At 43.1% G+C, this 22,454-nt stretch overlaps 1 protein-coding gene across 1 annotated transcript in view; it reads left to right on the top strand.

Annotated features, from left to right (window-relative positions):
* LOC309564226 (alpha-2-macroglobulin-like) overlaps nt 1–22,454 on the top strand; it is a 289,760-nt gene that overhangs the window by 232,710 nt on the left and 34,596 nt on the right. The window contains exons 20-23 of the mRNA XM_082268853.1: nt 2,076–2,197; nt 9,916–9,976; nt 11,218–11,301; nt 11,610–11,786. Coding sequence (XP_082124979.1) covers nt 2,076–2,197; nt 9,916–9,976; nt 11,218–11,301; nt 11,610–11,786 — 444 coding nt within the window. The remainder of the gene's footprint in view (nt 1–2,075; nt 2,198–9,915; nt 9,977–11,217; nt 11,302–11,609; nt 11,787–22,454) is intronic.

Raw genomic sequence — 22,454 nt, 5'->3', positions numbered from 1 at the left:
TGTAATGTGTATTGTAATCTATTTTTTCATGCATAAGCGTCCCGATGCATGCATTTACGTTTGTACATGCGTATATGTGGGGGCTTGAACATTTGTTTTAGGGGGGGGGGGATTTCATGTGCTTGGGGGTAACTTAGTTATTTTTTTTTTTCATTACATAGGGGACAAAAAGTCCTCTATGTGTTAATTTTGGGGTGACAGGTTCTCTTTAATGACCCTTTTAGACCTTGGATGTCTCTGCTGTACTCCACTGAATGTAATGCAGTACAGATTGCACTGAATTACATTCTTTCCTGCCCTCAATGGCCATGGACACTGACAAGGAGGACCCCAAAGTGACGTCATACACGTACTATGGTTTCTGGGTCAGGAACAAGATGGGTAGGAGAGTGGACGTGTGTCACTGAGTTGGAAAAAGGATCATCCCTCTTATCTCAGTATTTTGTTGAACATTGCACATTTAGACTTTGCAATATTTGCCCACTTTTCTTTGCAGAACTACTCAAGCTCAGTTAAATTTGATGGTGACCGTTTGTGGACTGCAGTCTTCAAGTCATTCCACAGATTTTCAATGGGGTTTAAGTCTGAGCTCTCACTAAGCCAAACAGGGCGTGTTTAACCACTTGCTGTCCACCCCATAGCAGTTTTATTGCTACAGGGCAGCAGCTGTGTGCCAGATCACATATACATGTATACACACAGCAAAAATTACCACACAGTGGTTGAACGACAAAAAAGTAAATGTCCTGCTCCTTTGAATTTTCCAAAAATTCCACTGTGGTCGAAAATGAACCTCAATTTAACCCCACGAACTATTCGAAAATCGCGCTCAGCTGGTTTGCATGGACTGCTGCACCTGAAGTAGTGAATACGCTACTTTAACAATACTAGATAAAGATTAAAACTGTGCTGTCACTTGTCACTTGTTATTTTTGCACTTGGCACTTTATATTGTTGCCTTGCAGTATCCAGCACTTTGCACTTTACTTATGTTTCCTTGATATGATTATCATCATCACAGAATATTTTCAATTGTATAATACTATAAGAGATCAATGAGCATTGTTTTAGAAGTTTTACACATATTTCATATATGATTTTTATGTTATAAACCGAAATGTCCTGGGGATAGCGCACTTTATATCTTTATTTCGTTTTCCTAAAATGAACGTTTTCTAAGCAAAAGTTAATTTGTGTATGGCCAGTATACAGTAAGTGACAGCAGGAGCAGGTAGCTTGTATCAGGCTACCTGCCTATGACAAAGGAGTCTGTCTTGCATGATTTTTTTTTTTTTTAAAGAAAACTTTTGTTTTAGATATAACCTCTAATAATATATATATATATATATATATATATATATATATATTATATGTATGTGTATATATATATATCTTCTGTCTGTTTTGAATTAGATATATAGATATTCAAGAATAAATTGTCTTTTTTTAAACTCTGAGGTTTTTATCCGATTCATCAATTAATCAAAACAATAATGGGCCAACTAATCGATTATAAAAATAATCATTAGTTGCAGCCCTACAAGTCACCCCTTTAGGGGGCACATAACATATTTACCATTCAGGACCCATCCCTGGTGTCCTGTTAAATGGGTTGCTCTGTGCCATGCCTGACAGCCCTGCCAATCCAAGCCAAGGCCCACGTTGCCTATGGCAAAATCCCTGCAATGGCTACTAATGCTGAGATTTTAGATACAGTTCAATTTACTGCCCATTGTTCAATAAAATAAATGGTAATTATGAAGAAGTGTTATATGCTTTTGATGTGTCATGATAGAATGATTTTGAAGATGTACAAAGCAATATTGCACTGCTTCAAGGGAGCTTGATCAATATACCCTCCCCCCCCCCCCCCCTGCCCCATATCCCCCAGCTAACAGTAGCTTTTTTTGTCATTGGTAGTGACAGCTTTTTCTATAAAGAACTGATTTTGGTATTTGTATCAAGGACAGGAGAATTATGGTATATAATTGCATTAAATGTCATGTTCATTTAAAGTGAACCTTTACTTTACTAGCTATATGCTTATATGTGATGATGACTTCATCTTCTCCCAGGAGAAGTAAACATTACAGTGAGAACTGAGGCTGTGAATTCTGAAGAGTTGTGTCAGAATGAGATACCCATTGTTCCCAAACAAGGGGCTATTGATACCATTGTGAAACCCTTACTTGTACAGGTAAGTGCTTAGAACCTATGCTACATTACAAATACATAGCATGGTTTAGTTTAAGCTTATCTAAAATAATTGATTATTAATAGGGAAGAGACTGGCCAGAGATGGATGACTTTGATACACTGACCACCTTGAATCTGTACTGCAATATAGAAGAAGCAAAAATCCCTGTATTCTATAGGTGTGCCATGGTGTTTAGCATTTTAACATACTTTAGAGAATACTATTAAGCTCTGAACATTGTTCCTTACCTAATATCATGTACACTTATAGAGACTGAGTAGATGAGGGAGCTTCTCTTGCACCTCTGCCCAACACACTTGAAGGTGTTGACTGAGTGTGAGAGCGTAAAGAGTCGCACGAGTGCCGGAGTTGCATGCTATAGCAGATCTGTGTCGCTGCCAGGTGTGTGGAGCAGAGAACTGAGGAATACAGAGCAGGAACCAAGCACAGAAACACCATAATACTGGGGTAGGTTATAGGAACTAAGTTGAGGCCGTTCATAAAGAAGGACACATTCAGGCAGTGAGGTACCAAATCAAGGGGCAAAGGCAGAAATGGGACACAAATTGAGGTCAGGAACAGTTGAGCAGCAAAGTACCAAATTGGGAACCAAAGACAAAGTTCCCGGAAACAAGCCTAAGTCAGTAACTGCCGGGCAAACAAAGTACAAGTCAGAAAGCAGAAAGTCTAGTCCAGAAGGCAGGTTAAGGTCACGGCAAAGAGGCAAAATCTCAGAGGCAGGTTGGGAGGCAGGCCGGGTCATCCATGGTAAGGTAGAATCAGCAGATCGGGTCTCAGGTAAACAGAAACAAGCTACAGACAATTAAGTAACTTCCTTCTGCATTGCTTCACTTTATATAGGCCACTGGATGCCAATACCAGTGCCAATGGCGCATGCTCATTTTTGCACTAGTGTGCCTTCCTGGTAATGTGCATCTGACAGTTACCCTATGCATGTGCATTTGCATAAGCCTGCACTGGTTTCCTTAAACTGAAGGGAATCCATCCCTCCTTACACCCAATAATCAGCCAATAATAATAAAATTAATCAGTAGTATTCAATGGCAATCAACCCTCTATTTTTCAGAAAGATGAGATGTAACCTGTTCTTACTATGTCTGTATATGTCCTGGTTTACTCAAAGATAGATCGAGACTAATTTTCTGAAGTAGGAATAGACTTGGTATGTTCAGTCCAGTGCACTCGTTACAAATGATCTTCAAAGATGAAGGAATTTTGAAAAAACAGGATAGCCTGCTAGATTTAGCTTCCATTATGGGATTTGAAAACCTACATCTATTGTACCTTATTCCGGTACTGTAGTATCCAAATAACACTCTAACTAATACAAAAAGTTGCAGTGAAAAACAAGGTGTACCTGTAGTCTGTATCAGTTCAGTAGCAGCGTGTCTTTTTCAAATGCTATTACTGTTATGTAACAGTATCAGCCAAATGATCAGACCAGAGGTGATGTGCAATTTCTACTTTACTTAACAATGAAAATCAACTTAGATTACATAGGAGATCATGTGAACAGGGGTTTCCAATACAAAACGATATTATGAACAGTATGGAAAAAGAGTTAAAACATATGAAAACAATTCTACCGCAATTCTACTAATGGCCGCTGGATGGCAGCAGAGTGTTCTGAGTTCAGTTTACTGATAAAATAGAGAGTTAAAGAAATCTCACGTGTCCAAGATATTAATCATTCATTCATGCTGACTTTGGTCAGGAGACTCTGGGGGCTGTAGATAGGACCACCCCACTGCTTGGTGTAACGCTCCTGCGTTTTATGTATGATGTGGATTTTCAGCTGCAGAAATATTCCACTTCAGTAGTCATGTAGAGAAACGCCGAGACACCAATCCCAACTCTCAATGACTCATCATGTGTGGATGATCTCAATTCAGCAAGTAAATACACACACTCAATAAGATGTTTCCTAGAGTGACTTATGTATATAGTAACACAGTGATGATAGGCTGAAGAGACAGGTTGGGTAGAGATGGTAGATGACAGACACTTGAAAGGAAATGTTCTTGAAAGTAAGATAGTAGCAGATGGGATGCAGATAGGTTTAGCAATCATGTATGGTAGCAGATGACAGAGTAGCAGGTGGACATACAAGAGAGATCAACCCAGTGCAAGAACAGGTGGTAGTAGGCTCAAGAGCTAGCAATCTTAGATAATGCAGATGTACTAATAGTCCTTAGTATGCAGAGCTAGATAGTGTAAGCTTTAGTATGAAAGTTATAGAGGTTTCCCCTGTGGGGTACTTATCACTAATAGCAATGTAGTAGAGGAGAGGTTCGGCAAGAGCGGATGATCCGGTAGCGGGATACAGGGATCAGCGCAGCGTGGTTCCGACAGCAAGGTATGCTTGCAAGCATGAGAGCTTCAAGACAGGTTAGCATCAAGGCACAAAACAGTTTGAACGAACACATGTGAGTGAGAGACGGCGATCTAAATAGCCATCCAGTCCGGCGCTCAGTGATGACAGCATCAGTCTTAAAGGTGTATGCGCACCTTACCAAAAGTGAATGGTGGGGCGCATACACTTATGAAAGAGTAATTAGGGTACCCAAAGGTACCAGAACATTACAGTACCCCCCCCCCTTAAGGCCGGCTCCTGAAGGCCTCTGGAGCTGGTTTGTCTGGGTACTTCGCATGAAAATTGCGGATTAATCTAGAGGCATGTATGTCAGAGGTGTTTAGCCAGGTGTCGTCTTGGGGCCCATAGTTCTTCCATCGAACCAAGTACTGAAGTCTTCCTCTGTGGATACGAGAATCCAGAATCTCTTTTATCTCATATTCTTCTCCACCTTCAACTTGTACAGGAGGAGGAGGTGGGATAGTAGGCCTTATTCCTTGGTCAGGAACATGGGGCTTCAGTAGCGACACATGGAAAATGGGATGTATTTTGAGGTCTATTGGCAATGTAAGCTGTACTGCAGCTTTTCCAATAAGTTTCTTGAATGGGAAAGGTCCCAAGAACAGAGGTCCAAGCTTTTTGCTAGGGATTTTCAGTCTTAAATTTTTTGTTGAGAGCCAAACGAGGTCCCCGATAGCGTACTGAGGAGAAGGTCTTCTGCGAAGATCATAGTACTTCTTTTGTTGACTATGAGCGTGTGCAATGGTAGTATTAAGCAAACCCAGAGAGTCCTTTATTTGGGTAAGATAGTCTGAAGCTACTGGGTTATTTAAAGAAAGGATGCGTGGTGGAAGAATAGAGGGATGAAACCCATAGTTCAAGTAGAACGGACTCTGCTTGGTCGTACTGTGGGTTGCGTTGTTGTAGGCAAATTCTGCCAGAGGGAGAAGATCCACCCAATCATCCTGTTGGTAAGAAGTGTAACAACGTAAATATTGCTCGATGCATTGGTTGACTCTTTCAGTCTGTCCGTTGGTCTGCGGATGGTAAGGAGAAGTGAGCTTCCGCTCGATCCGTAGTATGTGACATAGTTCTTGCCAGAACTTGGAAATAAATTGTGATCCACGGTCAGACAGAAGAGTTTTTGGGATACCATGTAACTTAAAGACATGTTTCATCAGGAGTTCTGCCATTTGTTTGGACGAAGGTAGTCTGCGAATAGCAATGAAATGTGCCATTTTTGTCAGATGGTCCACTGACACTAAGATGGTATTAAATCCTTTGGAAGGAGGCAATTCCACTATAAAGTCCAAGGACACAACTTCCCATGGAGTTTGGGGTATTGGTAGACTGCATAGTAGACTGGATGGCCTCGTAGTGTCAATTTTGGACCTGGCACAGACATTGCATGAAGAGACGAATTTTTGTATAGATGTTTTCATGTCAGGCCACCAGAATTGCCTGGTAATCAGATTAAGAGTCTTTGTCATACCCATATGTCCTGCCATAGGCACATCATGCGATAATTCCAAGATCTTGGTGCGTATGGTAGGTGGTATGTAAAGTTTGTCGTTGTAGTAGAGGAAGCCTTCTGCATCAGTATTTAGTTGTGGTGGGGGTGAATCCAAACTTATACCATGCAAAACCTCTTCCTTCAAGGAACGGACAACTCCAATAATGCGTTTGTGAGGTATTATAGGAATAGAAGGGATTTCGAAGTAGTTTTCTTCAGTTAGTCGTGATAGTGCATCCGCCTTTTTGTTCTTATCTGCAGGTGTGTAGGTCACTAGGAAGTTAAACCTTAGAAAGAATAGTGACCATCGTACCTGTCGGTGCGAGAGAGTTTTGTTAGTCTGAAGATATTGGAGATTTTTATGGTCCGTGTATATAAGTATTGGTAATTGGGTGCCTTCGAGTAGATGTCGCCAATTCTCCAGAGCCAATTTTATAGCAAGCAGTTCCTTTTCACCCACGGGGTAATTTATCTCGGGACTGCTTAGGGATTTAGCAAAAAGGCGACTGGATGAAGTGGTGAAGTGTGAGTTGGTCGTTGGGAGAGTATTGCTCCTACTGCCATGTTTGACGCATTTACTTCCAAAATGTATTGGAGGGATGGGTCTGGATGGCGTAGTATGGGAGCAGAAGTAAACCTTGTCTTTAACAGGTGAAAAGCTTTATTTGCTTCATCTGACCATTTGAATGGTTTTTTAATGCTAGTGAGCTGTGTGAGGGGTCTCACAATGGCAGAGAAGTTTCTAATGAACTTCCTGTAGAAATTCGAAAATCCAAGGAATCGCTGTAGCGCCTTGCGTGTGGTTGGTGTAGGCCAATCCTGAATGCAGGATATCTTACTCATGTCAATCATGGATTCGAATGAGATTGTATGCTCCTTTCAGGTCCAATTTTGAAAAATAGGTAGCTCCACGCACCTGCTCAATGAGCTCAGGGATAAGCGGTAGAGGATAGCGATCTTTTATTGTAATAGCATTCAATTGCCTATAGTCGATGATAGGTCTGAGACTTGAGTCCTTATTGCGGACAAAAAAGAGTCCTGCTGCTGTGGAAGAAGTGGAAGGTCTAATAAAACCTTTTTCCAAGTTCTCATCCAAATAGGTTTTGAGATGGGAAAGTTCATCCTGTGAAAGAGGATAAACATGACCGAACGGCAATTTGCTATTTGGGAGTAGATCAATGCTACAATCATAGTCTCGATGGGGAGGTAGTGCTTGAGCATTTTTCTCAAGAAAAACCTCAGAGAGATCCTGATAACATAGTGGTGCAATCTCATCTGTCACCACAGACAGGATCTTCCCGAAAGACGGGAGGTTACACGTACCCTCGCAATAGCAAGAGAGGAAGGTCAGGGTCCGTTCCTTCCAATCTATGGTTGGTTGATGTGTGTGCAACCAGGGAAGTCCCAAAACAATAGGAAAGTGGGGTGAAGGTATTAGATCGAAGGTAGTGGTCTCCATATGAGACCCGTTAGTAGTGACTAGGAGTGCCTGTGTCTGATCAGTGATCGGACCAGAGGATAAAGGAACACCGTTAATAAGACTCACTGAGACAGGTTTAAGTTTAGAAATAATAGGAACTTTATTTAAAGCAGCAAAACGTATGTCAATATAATTTCCACAAGATCCTGTGTCAATCATGGCCTTAGTAGTAATCCTGTTCTGGTCCCACTGTAATGTTAAGCAAACAGAAAGATAAGGGTTAGTGATTGAAGTTGTCAATCCCCCTAGGAGGACATGGGAACACTCACCCTTCTTTTTGTAGACTAGGGGACAGACGCCCATCTTGTGATCCGGGAATGCACAGTACAAGCAGAGATTACCAGATCGTCTTCTGGCTCTTTCCATAATTGATAGTGGTGGGCGTATGGTTCCTACCTTCATAGGAACGGGGTCAACGGCCGAAATTCGAGAAGAACTGGATAATGGCATTCCCATTTTCTCAGCCTTTCTTTCTCGTAGTCTTCTATCTATGGTGATACTGAGTTGTATCAATGCATCCAGGGTTTTTGGCAGATCCGCTCGGGCGAGCTCGTCTTTAACGGCCTCTGATAGGCCAAGCCTAAATTGGGTCTTCAGAGATGCATCATTCCATTCTGAATCAAGGGTCCATCTCTTGAATTCTGCGACAAAGTCTTCTACAGGTCTCCCACCTTGTTTCAAGGATCTTAATTGAAGATCGGCAGTACTCTGCCTATTGGGATCATCATATAGGCTAGTGAGTTCTGCTAGGAACAAGGCATAGGAGTTGAGAAGCTGATCGCTTTTCTCAAAAAGAGAGTCTGCCCAGGCCCGAGGATCGCCTGTTAGGTAAGAAATAATAGTACAAACCTTAATGTGATCAGTAAGGTAGGTACGGGGTTTTAGCAAGAAAAGTAACTCACATGCGTTTTTAAATTCGCAAAATTTTTTGCGATCGCCTGTAAATACCAAAGGAGGATTTATTTTGGGTTCAGGGGACTGAGCAGTGGTAAGTTGTGTCAGTCTAATTACCTGCTGCGACAGAGCCTGATTGTCTTCTTTTAATTCAGCAAGTGCGTGTATTAACGCAGTTACTTGCTGTTTTAATTGTGTCATCTGAGTGGTTATTTCTGCTGAATCCATTTGTGGTTCGTTCAATCTGTAACGCTCCTGCGTTTTATGTATGATGTGGATTTTCAGCTGCAGAAATATTCCACTTCAGTAGTCATGTAGAGAAACGCAGAGACACCAATCCCAACTCTCAATGACTCATCATGTGTGGATGATCTCAATTCAGCAAGTAAATACACACACTCAATAAGATGTTTCCTAGAGTGACTTATGTATATAGTAACACAGTGATGATAGGCTGAAGAGACAGGTTGGGTAGAGATGGTAGATGACAGACACTTGAAAGGAAATGTTCTTGAAAGTAAGATAGTAGCAGATGGGATGCAGATAGGTTTAGCAATCATGTATGGTAGCAGATGACAGAGTAGCAGGTGGACATACAAGAGAGATCAACCCAGTGCAAGAACAGGTGGTAGTAGGCTCAAGAGCTAGCAATCTTAGATAATGCAGATGTAGTAATAGTCCTTAGTATGCAGAGCTAGATAGTGTAAGCTTTAGTATGAAAGTTATAGAGGTTTCCCCTGTGGGGTACTTATCACTAATAGCAATGTAGTAGAGGAGAGGTTCGGCAAGAGCGGATGATCCGGTAGCGGGATACAGGGATCAGCGCAGCGTGGTTCCGACAGCAAGGTATGCTTGCAAGCATGAGAGCTTCAAGACAGGTTAGCATCAAGGCACAAAGCAGTTTGAACGAACACATGTGAGTGAGAGCCGGCGATCTAAATAGCCATCCAGTCCGGCGCTCAGTGATGACAGCATCAGTCTTAAAGGTGTATGCGCACCTTACCAAAAGTGAATGGTGGAGCGCATACACTTATGAAAGAGTAATTAGGGTACCCAAAGGTACCAGAACATTACACTTGGACAGCTTCTGCAAATGAACTGTAACAGAGTCCTCTCCAGTGACAGGGGCTTGGACAGATGCTGCATGCTCTTGTTCTCATTGCTGGTGGCCCGCACACCAGACTTAACAGGGGAGGAACCTGCACCTGGGGACAGCTCATTTGCCCAGTCACTATTGTCCCATCAGGCAGGATCTTTCTGAGCACAGGAAGCTGGGAGGAGTTGGCATCTATACTTCCTGGGTGTGTCCAGGAGCTCAGGGGATGCTGGGAGCCCAGAGAATTGTGGGCAGTTGAGTTAAAGGGCCTTGCACCTTAATCTGGATAAAGGGGCACACTAATACATTACTATGTGTTCTTATATTTTAACCTTTTTGTCTAACTTACTTCTTCTGACAGCCTGGAGGAGTCCTGGTGGAAAAATCACACAGCTCTCTGCTCTGCCTCAAGGAGGAAGGAGGTGAGGAGATAATTATGGAGAATAGCGATCAACTGTAAATTCTTACTAAAGCAAATTGTTGATAGTTCTTACAGTGAAGCAGTTGACACACTTGATCCTTTCATACTGTATGTCAGGGCTAATCAGACTTTCTTACCTGCTGCAACATGTCAGGAAAAAATGAGGGGCTTTGTGGAAAGGGATGGGGTCTAATTTGCTCACCATGTAGATGAAATGTCATCTGGCCCTAGTCTACTATCATGTCAAGTTACAGTGGACACAGTCAGTGGTAAAAACCTAAACAAAAAATAAAGATGAGCGCTGGTATTAGTGTAAAACAATATGTGATAAGTGAGATATATAGTGATTACCAATAGTGTTCATAGATCTATATAAATGAGTGAAATGCACTAATATACAATATTGTGCCTTAAAAACTCAACACAAAAAAGTGCTTTAGTGTTCACAATATAGAACAAAAATTGTGACTATGGATACGTGAATGAATCAATCAATGATGCAGATATAAAGTGCAGTACAGTGATTCCAGGTGTCAACAAAAGTCCATATAATCTTCCCAATATCAAAGTGTGAACTTGAAAATATCCACCTCGTGAGCTGTAAAATAAGTATGTGCTCACCAGAAATGAGCAGGTCGCACAGGCCTATAACGCTCAATCACCACCTCCTCCTATCTCCTCCTTGGATGGTTCCCTGGATCACTCATTCATATCCATACATGGGTATACATGGGAAAACACAGGAAGCCAAAAACAGTGTAATCCTGCTTTATTATACTTGTAAAACAAAAGAAATAAATTGAGTGCTTACATAAAAAATACCCACCTGGCACAGGAAGAAGCGCTGAAGTTGCTAAGTATGCTAGTAGCAATGCAGAGTATTGCTCCCTCTAATGCCTGGTAGCGTGGCAGCGGTCGGCGTGCATTCCACCGCTGTAGAGGAAGTGATGTCAATGGTATCTGGTTACCCAGGCGATGCTTAGACCACAAAGCATTTTGCGGATTGTGTCATCAGGAAGTCCCTGTGGAAGTGGTAAAAACCTGGCACAGTGTCCAACCCATCACCACTCTAACCAAAGGTAGAAAAAAGTATTGACAGGAATTTCAAGTAATTTTGTTGTAAAAAATTGAAATGGTCTAAAATGCTAATTTTTCTCATATTTATATTTTCATCGTGAATATGGACGTGTCATATTCTTTTTTTTTTTTTTGGTCCTTTTATCTCTCATGTTGATTTTGCAGATAACACTAAAACAGAGGAAGTCTCTCTAAAGGTTCCTAAGAACATTCTGAAGGACTCTGAAAGAGCTTATGTAACTGTATTGGGTGAGAAAAAGAACTTTATTTTTTTAGAAACAGACCAACATTTTAGAAGTATTGTACCTCAGGCTGAGACTTCAATAGTGTATTTTTTAACCCATCATCAGAGATGATACTGATCCCAATCAAACCTTAGAATGAAAAGTAACTGCAGAATGTCTGTTGTCTTGTCTAGAATTCCTAATTTGGAAAAGCCACAATTACATTCCATATATCAATTTTTTTGATATTTAGCCTAAACATCAAGCTGGTGTTCGTGTTGATATTTGTCGACTAACTTAAATGTACTTCTTGCCTATACATTAACCTTACAGGGGATATAATGGGCACAGCATTGCAGAACCTGGACCGTCTCCTGGCCATGCCATATGGGTGTGGAGAGCAGAACATGGTCCTCTTTGCCCCCAATATCTTCATTCTTCAGTATCTGGAAAAGACCCATCAGCTGACTAGTGAGATCAAGGGCAAAGCCATCAAGTTTCTGGAGAGTGGTGAGACTTTATTTGTAGTGCAGTAACTTATTTATAAAAAAAAGTAAAATTTTTCCAATGTAAGTCTAAAGTATCTAATAGTGTAAACCATTTTTAATGCTTGGCATGAAACCACACCATAAAGCAGATATGGTCAAACTGGATAAATCTGTAGTGAAGTGTAATTTTCAAAGATTATTCAACTCAAAACACCAACACTCAACGACCATACAGCAATCATATCAATGGGAACAATTCAGCAACATACAGTATAAGTGCTTGGCCACGAGGAATATTACAAATTAACTACTTTAGCCCCGGAAGGTTTTACCCCCTTAATGACAAGGCCATTTTTTTGTGATACGGCACTGCATTACTTTAACTGACAATTGCTCGGTTGTGTGACGCTGTACCCAAATAAAAATTATGTTCTTTTTTTCCCCACAAATAGAGCTTTCTTTTGTTGGTATTTGATCACCTCTGTAGTTTTTATTTTTTGTGCTATAAACAAAACAAGACTGACAATGTTGAAAAAAAAACAAAAAAAAAAAACAATATTTTTTACTTTCTGCTATAAAACACATCCAATAAAAAAATTTTAAATATCAAATTTCTTTATTAGTTTAGGCCAATTTGTATTCTGCTACATATTTTTGGTAAATAAAATCCCAAGAAGCGTATATTAATTGGTTTGTGCAAAAGTTATAGCGTTTACAAACTATGGGATAGATTTATAGACTTTTTATATATTTTATTGTTTTTATTAGTAATGGCGGCGATCAGCGATTTTTTTAGTGGAACTGTGACATTGCTGCGGACAAATCTGACACTAAGTGACACTTTGGGGACCAGTGACACCAATACAGTGATCAGTGCTAAATAATATGCACTGTTACTGTATAAATTACACTGGCAAGGAAGGGGTTAGCATCAGGGGCGATCAAGGGGTTAAGTGTGCTCCCAGGGAATGCATTCTAACTGTAGGGGCACTGGACTGACTGCAGTAAGAGAGAGATCTGTGTTCCTGATTAGTAGGAGCACACAATCTCTCTCTTCTTGTCTGACAGAACAATGGTCTGCCTTGTGTACATTCTTCTGCACAATCGCGAGTGGCCAGTGGATATCACGGCCGCCGGACCTGCTGAGTGGCTCCTGCTGTGTCTAATCACAGTGGGAGTGCGGCTCCGGAGGCCCCCTATTGCCCTTTACCAAAATCACGTATAGGTACTTGATTTTGCGCTTAGGGGGCCGCCCTACCACAGTAAATGTGCGTAGGGCAGTCCTTAAAGGAGTTGTAAAGTCCGAAAGTTTTTTAACCTTAATGCATGCATTAGGATAAAAAAACCTTCTGGGTGTAGCAGCCTGCCCAGCACTCCCTAATGCTTACCTGAGCCCATCTCTATCCAGCAATGTCCATGGGTTCCTAAACCATCCGGGACTCTCCCTCCTGATTGGCTGAGACACAGCAGTGGTGCCATTTGCTCCCGCACCTGTCAATCAAAGACAGTCAGCCAATCAGGATAGAGAGAGGTGGGGGTTGAATGGCAGCTCTGTGTCTTTTTTTTTTTATTATTATATACAAATCCGATTCCAAAAAAATTGGGACACTGTACAAATTGTGAATAAAAACTGAATGCAATGATGTGGAAGTTTCACATTTCAATATTTTATTCAGAATACAACATAGATGACATATCAAATGTTTAAACTGAGAAAATGTATTATTTTAAGGGAAAAATAAGTTAATTTTAAATTTCATGGCATCAACACATCTCAAAAAAGTTGGGACAAGGCCATGTTTACCACTCTGTGGCATCCCCTCTTCATTTTATAACAGTCTGCAAACGTCTGGGGACTGAGGAGACAAGTTGCTCAAGTTTAGGAATAGGAAGGAATGTTGTCCCATTCTTGTCTAATACAGGCTTCTAGTTGCTCAACTGTCTTAGGTCTTCTTTGTCCATCTTCCTCTTTATGATGCGCCAAATGTTTTCTATAAGTGAAAGATCTGGACTGGAGGCTGGCCATTTCAGTACCTGGATCCTTCTTCTACGCTGCCATGATGATGTAATTGATGCAGTATTTGGTCTGGCATTGTCATGTTGGAAAATGCAAGGTCTTCCCTGAAAGAGACGACGTCTGGATGGGAGCATATGTTGTTCTAGAACTTGGATATACCTTTCAGCATTGATGGTGCCTTTCCAGATGTGTAAGCTGCCCATGCCACATGCACTCATGCAACCCCATACCATCAGAGATGCAGGCTTCTGAACTGAGCGCTGACAACAACCTGGGTTGTCCTTGGCCTCTTTAGTCTTGATGACATGGCGTCCCAGTTTTCCAAAAATAACTTCAAATTATAGGAGTTTTAGCCGGCAATGGCGAATGGCACGGTGGATTGTATTCAACGACAATGTTTTCTGGAAGTATTCCTGAGCCCATGTTGTGTTTTCCATTACAGTAGCATTCCTGTATGTGATGCAGTGCCGTCTAAGGGCCCGAAGATCACGGGCATCCAGTATGGCTTTCTAGCCTTGACCCTTACACACAGAGATTGTTCCAGATTCTCTGAATCTTTGGATGATATTATGCACTGTAGATGATGATAACTTCAAACTCTTTGCAATTTTTCTCTGAGAAACTTCCTTTCTGATATTGCTCCACTATTTTTCGCCGCAGCATTGGGGGAATTGGTGATCCTCTGCCCATCTTAACTTCTGCCACTCTGAGAGGCTCTTTTTATACCCAGTTATGCCAATTGACCGAATAAGTTGTGAATTGGTCCTCTAGCTGTTGCTTATATGTACAGTACATTTTACTTTTCCGGCCTCTTATCTGTCCCAACTTTTTTTTGGAATGTGTAGCTCTCATGAAATCCAAAATGAGCCAATATTTGGCATGACATTTCAAAATCTCACTTTCAACATTTGATATGTTATCTATATTATATTGTGAATAAAATATAAGTTTATGAGATTTGTAAATTAGTCCATTCCTTTTTTTTACTCACAATTTGTACAGTGTCCCAACTTTTTTGGAATTGGGTTTGTACATTTTATTTACTTTTCCATCATACATTTATCGCACACATTGGTCAGTTAAAAAAAAAAAAAAAAAAGAGAGAATAAAAAGCCTTCACAGACCTCTTCCAATTGTTACATCTTTACCAAATAACATTTATACCATTTATTATCTGGAACCGCTAAACCTCCTTTCATTTTATCCTTACTTATCATAGCATATTTAATTCTCGGTTTTGCGTTGCCAAATTAACCCACTAATTATTTTTTAAAGTGTATTAAAATAACCCTGCGGTATATATATCGGGAACATATGCAATTTATACAGAACTTTTTGTTAAATTCACCCTTTTAATCATATTAATACGTCCCATCCAGGATAACAGTTTATTCAAGTTTTTCCTCAGCTCTTCTTTAATTTCGATAAGTAACGGGTTATAGTTTGTATAGTGTAAATCTTTCAATTTTATTGTTAGTTTTACACCCAAATACCTAAATTTTTCCTGACATTTAAATGGCAATTCCACCTGTAACTTTTTCCCTTCGGCCTTGTCTATATTTATGTTTAAAATTTCAGATTTTTTTAGGGGTTTATTTTAAAATTTGACAGTTCTCCATACCGTTTCAGGATCTTACTTATATTTGGCAAAGTTATTCTAGGGATGGAGACATAAAACAATATATCATCCGCATATGCAGCCGCTTTCTGTTCTACTCCCCCTACACTTACTCCTATCTATACTATTCCTAATAGTTACCAACAAGGGTTGCCAACAAGGCCAACAAGGTCAGAATAAATAAAAGGGGTGATAAAGGTCCTCCTTGTCTCGTACCATTCTTCAGCTCAAACTCTTGTGACAACGATCCGTTTATCCTAACCACTGCTCCTGGTTCTTTATATAGCATTGTGATTAATTTAATCATTCTTGGTCCTATACCCAGCTCCTTCAGTGATGTTATTATAAAACCCCAATCTACTCTGTCAAATGCTTTCTCTGCGTCTACTGACAAGAATAGAGCAGGGGTCCCTTTTCCCTTTTGATCAGTAAATTTAATCTGTACTGTATAGTGTGCACTGTGACAGGGAGTGAAAGGGTTAAAAATGGGTTGAGACTTCCGGTTCCGGCGCCCATGGAGAAGGAGTGATCTCCTCGGCTCCCGCTGCACCCGCCGCTAATCTATATATAAATCCACGGCAGGAGGCCGTTCAGAGGGCGCCTACACACACCGTGACCCCCCCTACTGATCCGGGGACCGGAATGGACCGCTTTATTGAGCGCCAGCGCTCCCAGACAGGAACTGTTACGGAGCGGCCGGAGACAGCCACCTCACACATAGCAGCTGACATGGCTGCGGCTGCACGCGCGGGAAGAGAGGAGGGGGGGAATCTCTCCCTGCCTCTCTCGCTTCAGCCTTGTCCCCTTCAACCTACCACTGCTCCTGGAGGTGAACCAATGGACCCAGCCTATCTTAAAATGGCTGAGGCAGTGGCGGCAATCCTATCACCCACCATTAAAGCAACTATTGAAGCGGCAATGCACCAGGGACTGACACAATTACAAAAGGAGCTCTCAGCTCACAAGCACCAGATCCAGGAAGCTGAGCAGCGGATTTCATCCTTGGAGGAAGAAACCCTGATGAACAGCAGGGACTTAAATTATCATGACAAGGCTCTCCAGGCACTGCAAGATAAAATAGAGGATTTGGAGAACCGTTCCAGAAGGAACAACCTCCGTATTATAGGAGTTCCTGAGTCGGTTCAAGGGGAGGCGATCCACTTACTGTGCACTGAAACTATCCCGCAGGCTCTGGGCATGCCATCCCCATGTATTGTTGAAAGAGCACACAGGGTGGGAGCGCCAAACGAATCCCGGAAGAATCCACGACCCATCATAGCCAGGTTCCTAAACTATGCGGACAAGAACACTATCTTGCTGAAATTCAGACGGCAGCGTTCCCTGCAACTACATGGTTCCTCAATACTACTTTTTGCAGATTACTCCGCCGAGGTCTCAAAGCAACGCAAAGCTTTCTCAAAGGTATGCTCTTCCCTCTTCGATCAACAACTTAAATTCACCTTGGCGTACCCAGCAGTGCTTCATGTCACCTCCCCTGATGGAGAACGCCTGACATTCCACTCTCCTTCTGATGCGGAACATTTCCTCTCATCCCTCCCGTCACCGATGGAGGACACCACCACCATCGCCAGGAAAGCTTCGCTCTCCCGCAAAGCGCAACTGACACCTCCCAAAGACTCCACTAAAAAAGGACGCTTTGGTGATCCATCCTCTCTGAGAGCCATCACCTGATCGCTGGACAACTCGCCCTCTTGAGGGACTTCGTCCACCTTCCTTGATCTCAACGTTTCCCTTTTTCTCCCCGGATCATAAGTTTGCCCGACAGCTGCACGAGTTCTGACTGCCTACGCTACTACATCCCCTCGAGCAGCTATACCCACCCGATTACGGGCGAACTGGTTTGACTAAAGTTGTAGATTACTGTTATTCTGGTTTGTGTATCTGCATTGTTGATGGTGACTTGTATACTGTCACCAATGTTTTCCATTCATGGCCTCCTTGCACTAACAGGCAGAGCATGATAACTAGCCCCCTAGCGTGCCTCCTTGCCTTCATTGTTTGGTAACTTAGGCATTGGGGTTGTGGAGCCACCCTTGTTCACTCCCTTCCACATGGTGAAAAAAGTGAAGTCCTTACTTCGCGCTCCCCCGCGGGGACCCCGAGTCCCCTACTCCCCTGTTGTTCACTTCACAGCCCCTTTGCACTGGCACCCCCCTGTTTCTTCCCTTCCTCTCTCACCACCCCTGGTACCTACCCTATATCTTGACGAATACGCTATGAGACTACCATTGAGATCCCAAATGCTTAGCTACCGATTTCTGCCCATACGGCTGCTATGGCCACCCTAAAGATCATATCCTGGAATGTCAAAGGCCTTCGCTCCCCAAATAAGAGGATGATGATCCTCCGCCATTTAAAGAGATTAGGGGCAGACGTTGCACTCCTGCAGGAGACTCATCTTGCGGAGGGCGACTTGCGCTTTTTGAAGAAGCTCTGGGTTGGCGAGGCAGTGTGCTCTCCGGTGGTGGGACGCAAAGCCGGAGTAGCCATACTGATACACAAAAATCTCCCCTGCGTAATGTTATCCACGGTGCATGATGACATAGGCCGCAGAGTGACGGTCTCACTCAAACTGCCATCCCGCACCGTGCAAATCTCCAACATTTACGCCCCTACACCTCCTTCGGCAGAATTCAACAGAGACACCTCGACCTGGCTGCTCCAAAATCCTGCACCTTTTCATGTCATTGGGGGAGACTTCAATGATGTTATGAATTTACAGGAGGACCGGAAGCAACGCAGGCCGAGACCTCCCACACATGTTCAGACACGGTCCACGAGAGAAACCGCACTCAACTCTATGTCAGCTGCCCTACATCTGGTAGACTCTTGGCGCCTTAGTCACCCCACTGACAGGGAATTTTCATTCTACTCCCCCCCACAAGACTCCATGGCAAGGCTGGAATACCTTTTTGTTACTCCGGAATTGGTAAAGTCCATCCATCACACCGATATCCATAGTATTGCCATTTCCGACCACTCTCCGGTTTCATTGACCCTACTAGTGGCCCCCTCTACTGCCCCTTCTAATTGTTCCTGGAGACTCCCTGGGTTTCTCTTAGATAATGACGATTTCCAACAACATGTTCGTAAGTCCTGGGAGGACTATGCTTCACTGAACCAGGGTCATTTGGATGACCCTGTTCTATTTTGGGAAGCGGGTAAAGCGGTCCTCCGGGGCGCCATCATAGCGTACACGGCTTCATATCGCAAGTCTCTTACGCAACACTACAGCAAAGCCAGTGAACGTCTCCGCATGGCACAACTAGAGCTCACCGTCTCCGACTCCCCCGATCGTATTGCTGACTGGCATTCTGCCAAGAGGCAATTTGATCACTGGGCTGAACAAATAGAGAACACCAAACGCTCGCGATTTGCAGCAACAATTTTCAATTCGGCAATAAACCCGGCAAATTGCTCTCCAGACTGATTAAGGGCCCCCACCGACCAACGCACATCTTAGCTCTTAAAGATAGCTCTGGGACCCTGACACACACCCCACAGGAGATAAGCGACATATTGGAGGATTATTACAAAGCACTTTACAGTAGTGACCCCATAAATCACGAGTCTGCCCAAGCCTTCTTAAATGCCTTGTCCCTCCCCTCCCTCTCTGTCACACAATTGGAGCAGATTAACGCCCCAATCACTTCAGAAGACATTAGTAAAACCGTTTCTAATATGGCATCTCACAAAGCTCCGGGGCCTGATGGATACCCACCTGAATTTTATAAAACGTTCAAGGACACGCTCTTGCCCACGCTCACTTTGCTCTACAGCGATATGTGGCAGAAGGGCACGTATTTGCCATCGGGCACTCAAGCATACATAAAGCTGTTAGCCAAGAAGGGCAAGGATCCTACCCTACCCGGATCGTACCGCCCAATATCCTTACTGAACGTTGACGCGAAAATCCTGTCCAAAATCATAGCATCCAGGATTGCCCAAGTTCTCCCTATGCTCATCCATCCTTCACAGGCAGGCTTTGTCAGGGGCAGGTCAGCAACGGCAAACATCCGCAAAGTTATAGCGGTACTGGAACATGCTAAAGCCAACCCCACTGCTCAACTCGCTATAGTTACACTAGATGCCGAGAAGGCTTTCGATAACATCAATTTTGACTGGCTGTTCCTATCCCTGACAAAGCTGGGCTTCTCTGGTAGAATTTTGAGCTTTCTGAAAGCCCTGTATGCATCCCCCTCTGCACGCATCCTCACCTCATTAGGCATGACGAACCCCATATCACTCCACAAAGGGACGCGTCAAGGGTGCCCCCTGTCCCCCGTACTGTTCAACATGGCCATGGAACCTCTTTCCAGGTTTCTACTCTCCTCGGCCCCCATTCATGGGATCACTTTGGGGGAGGAAGAGTTGAAGACCGCCCTCTTCGCGGACGATCTTTTACTTTTTACGTCGCAGCCCAGCGGTGATCTCCCTAAAATCTGCTCCCTGCTAGAAGAATTCAGGACCATAACAGGACTGAAAGTTAACTTTGATAAAAGTGAAGTTCTCCCTCTAACCCAACCAGTAATTGATCATTGGGACCCCTCTCTCCCCTTCCCGCTTACTCTCGACCACATTACCTATTTAGGTATCAAGATAGGCAGACTCCCCTCTTCCTTATATCAACTCAATTATGTCCCTCTGATAGAAAAGATTGTCAGGGAACTTGAGATGTGGATGACTCTGCCCCTGTCGCTCTTCGGAAGGTGCCACCTGGTCAAAATGGTTAGCTTTCCACGCTTGCTGTATCCGCTTCAGACGATCCCTATTCTCCTTAAACATAAAGATGTCCGCACTTTAAACAGAGCCATAGCCTCATTTCTTTGGAACAAGAAAAGATCTCGCATCTCCATTGCCAAACTGCACCTTCCGAGGAGCGAGGGGGGAGCTGGCCTACCCAATATCAGGCTCTACAATTTGTCATGCCTCCTACGCTATGGCCTGGACTGGCTTGCGGAGTCCTCTACCTTCTCCAACTATGCTCTTGAAGCCAATGTGGTGCGACCGTTGAAACTCTCTGGCATACTCCATAGCAAACTGCAATCTCTCCCCGACTCTCTCCGGCACCATCTACTCATCCGGGATACCTTAATCGCTTGGAGAGAAATTAGGAAGCACCTCGGAGTACCGTCCTCTATTTCAAAACACCTACCGCTTCATGGCAATCCATCCTTCCCCCAATCTGGAGTCTACACTCCGTACCAACTTTGGGCACACAAAGGTCTCACCTCAGTCTACTCTTTTGTCCGGCCGCCCGACTCTTCCATCAAACCATTCTCAGAGCTTGCTGCGGAATTCAACCTGCCACAGTCTCATCTTTTCTATTACCACCAAACTGTTTCCTTCATCAAATCTTGCTCCTGTTATCCTTCGAAGAGTTTTCAGACAACATTTGTGGATGACTTAATTCACCGGAAACATTACTCCATCTCTCTCATCTATGGCCAGCTTGTGATGCACACAAATAAGATTACGGTGGAAACGTTGTTCGATAAGTGGGGCTCCGACTTCCCTCAAACGGACTTGGCACAGAATATTCTGAACGGTTACCTAAAACTGAGGAAATATGTACTAGCCGAAACATGGAGAGAAACCCAGTTTAAGTTAATCCACAGGGCTTTTATACCAGCCTTCTACAAGTCTGACCCGGGCACTACTGCTACCTGCCCCAAGTGCAATGACAACAGGCCGACCCTGGCTCACAGATTCTGGCATTGTCAGGTGATCTCAGTGTTCTGGGACCTTGTGTTGGACTTTATCCATTCTGTCCTAGACATTCGCCTGGAGAAGTCTCCACATTTTCTGCTTTTCGGTTGTGAAGCTCCGAGCTTGGCTACAGGGTCCTCTAAAAAGAAGAATGCACCGACCCCTCAATGGGCCTACCTCTGCGCTTTGGCAGCCAGGAAAGTCATACTAAAGACCTGGATCTCTAATGTCTCCCCCACAATCTCTATGGTATGCAACGACTTGAAAGCCCTACTCTATATGGAAAAAACTGACCTTGAGACCAGGAAATTTCTCTCCACGGAAACATTTTTTGCTAGATGGCGGTCATTCATTGAGCGAAAATTTCACGAAGATGAAAGGAGAACTTTAATGACCTCATTCCAGTATACGAAATGGTATCTGCAAACCTCTATTGCAAACACTTTGGGTAATCTGAAGGTCTAAGACATACATAGATCCACGTGAATCTCAGGAATGTAACTTAACCCTTCTTCCCTCATTTTAATCTGATTCTCATGGTTGTATTCCAACTCCCCCCCCCCTACACATTCCTATATCCTCTTTCCTCCCCACCCCCAATACCACTGTTATAGCTTATGTCAGGTTACGTGGCCAGTACAGAGTCATCCGTATCTGTCTTTCTGATGTTTATTGGTTGATGTTCTCCTCCCGTCCCATGCGAGAATGTTTCAACCCCTTCCCCCCTTTGCTACTTTTCTTCCCCGAGGTCCTTTAGTTTGTATTTAACGTTTGTACCCTCATATATGTGAACTTTTGGGCCCATATTGTTTCAAAATAGTTTCAAAATGCCTCATGATTTTGTGGTAAAACGTACACCTTATTGTTGCCTTACTAGATTATGCACTTTGTTTGTACAACATGTTGTTTTTTCAATAAAAATATTATTAAAAAAAATAAAAAAAAAAAAAAAAAATGGGTTGATCAGGGGGTTAAATGTGTGCCAATGTGTACTGGTTGGTGTCAGTGTGCTGCTTCTGTACTCACACATGATGATATCTCCTCTCACGCTGGAACCGAAAAGGACTCCAGGAGAGGAAATTACATCATATCCTGGGCCTGTGTTTACATTACACAGCACAAGATGTTCTGCAATTGGCCAGAACCGATCAACAGGTCCAACAGGTCCTGGACCTGCTTATTAATCGGTTCTGAACCAAATCAGAACATCGAAGGGAACAGCAGGGGCGTGCGCGTGACCGCCATACAGGTACGGTGATTCATGCAGCTGAGCCAGCCTGCCACAGTATATATGCGGTGGGCGGTCGGCAAATGGTTAATACATT

This window comes from Pelophylax lessonae (genome assembly GCF_965119305.1).
Source record: "Pelophylax lessonae genome assembly, chromosome: 9".
Lineage (NCBI taxonomy): Eukaryota > Metazoa > Chordata > Amphibia > Anura > Ranidae > Pelophylax > Pelophylax lessonae.
The sequence above is the reverse complement of the archived record's forward strand: the minus strand, read 5'-3'. Positions and strand labels throughout refer to the sequence as shown.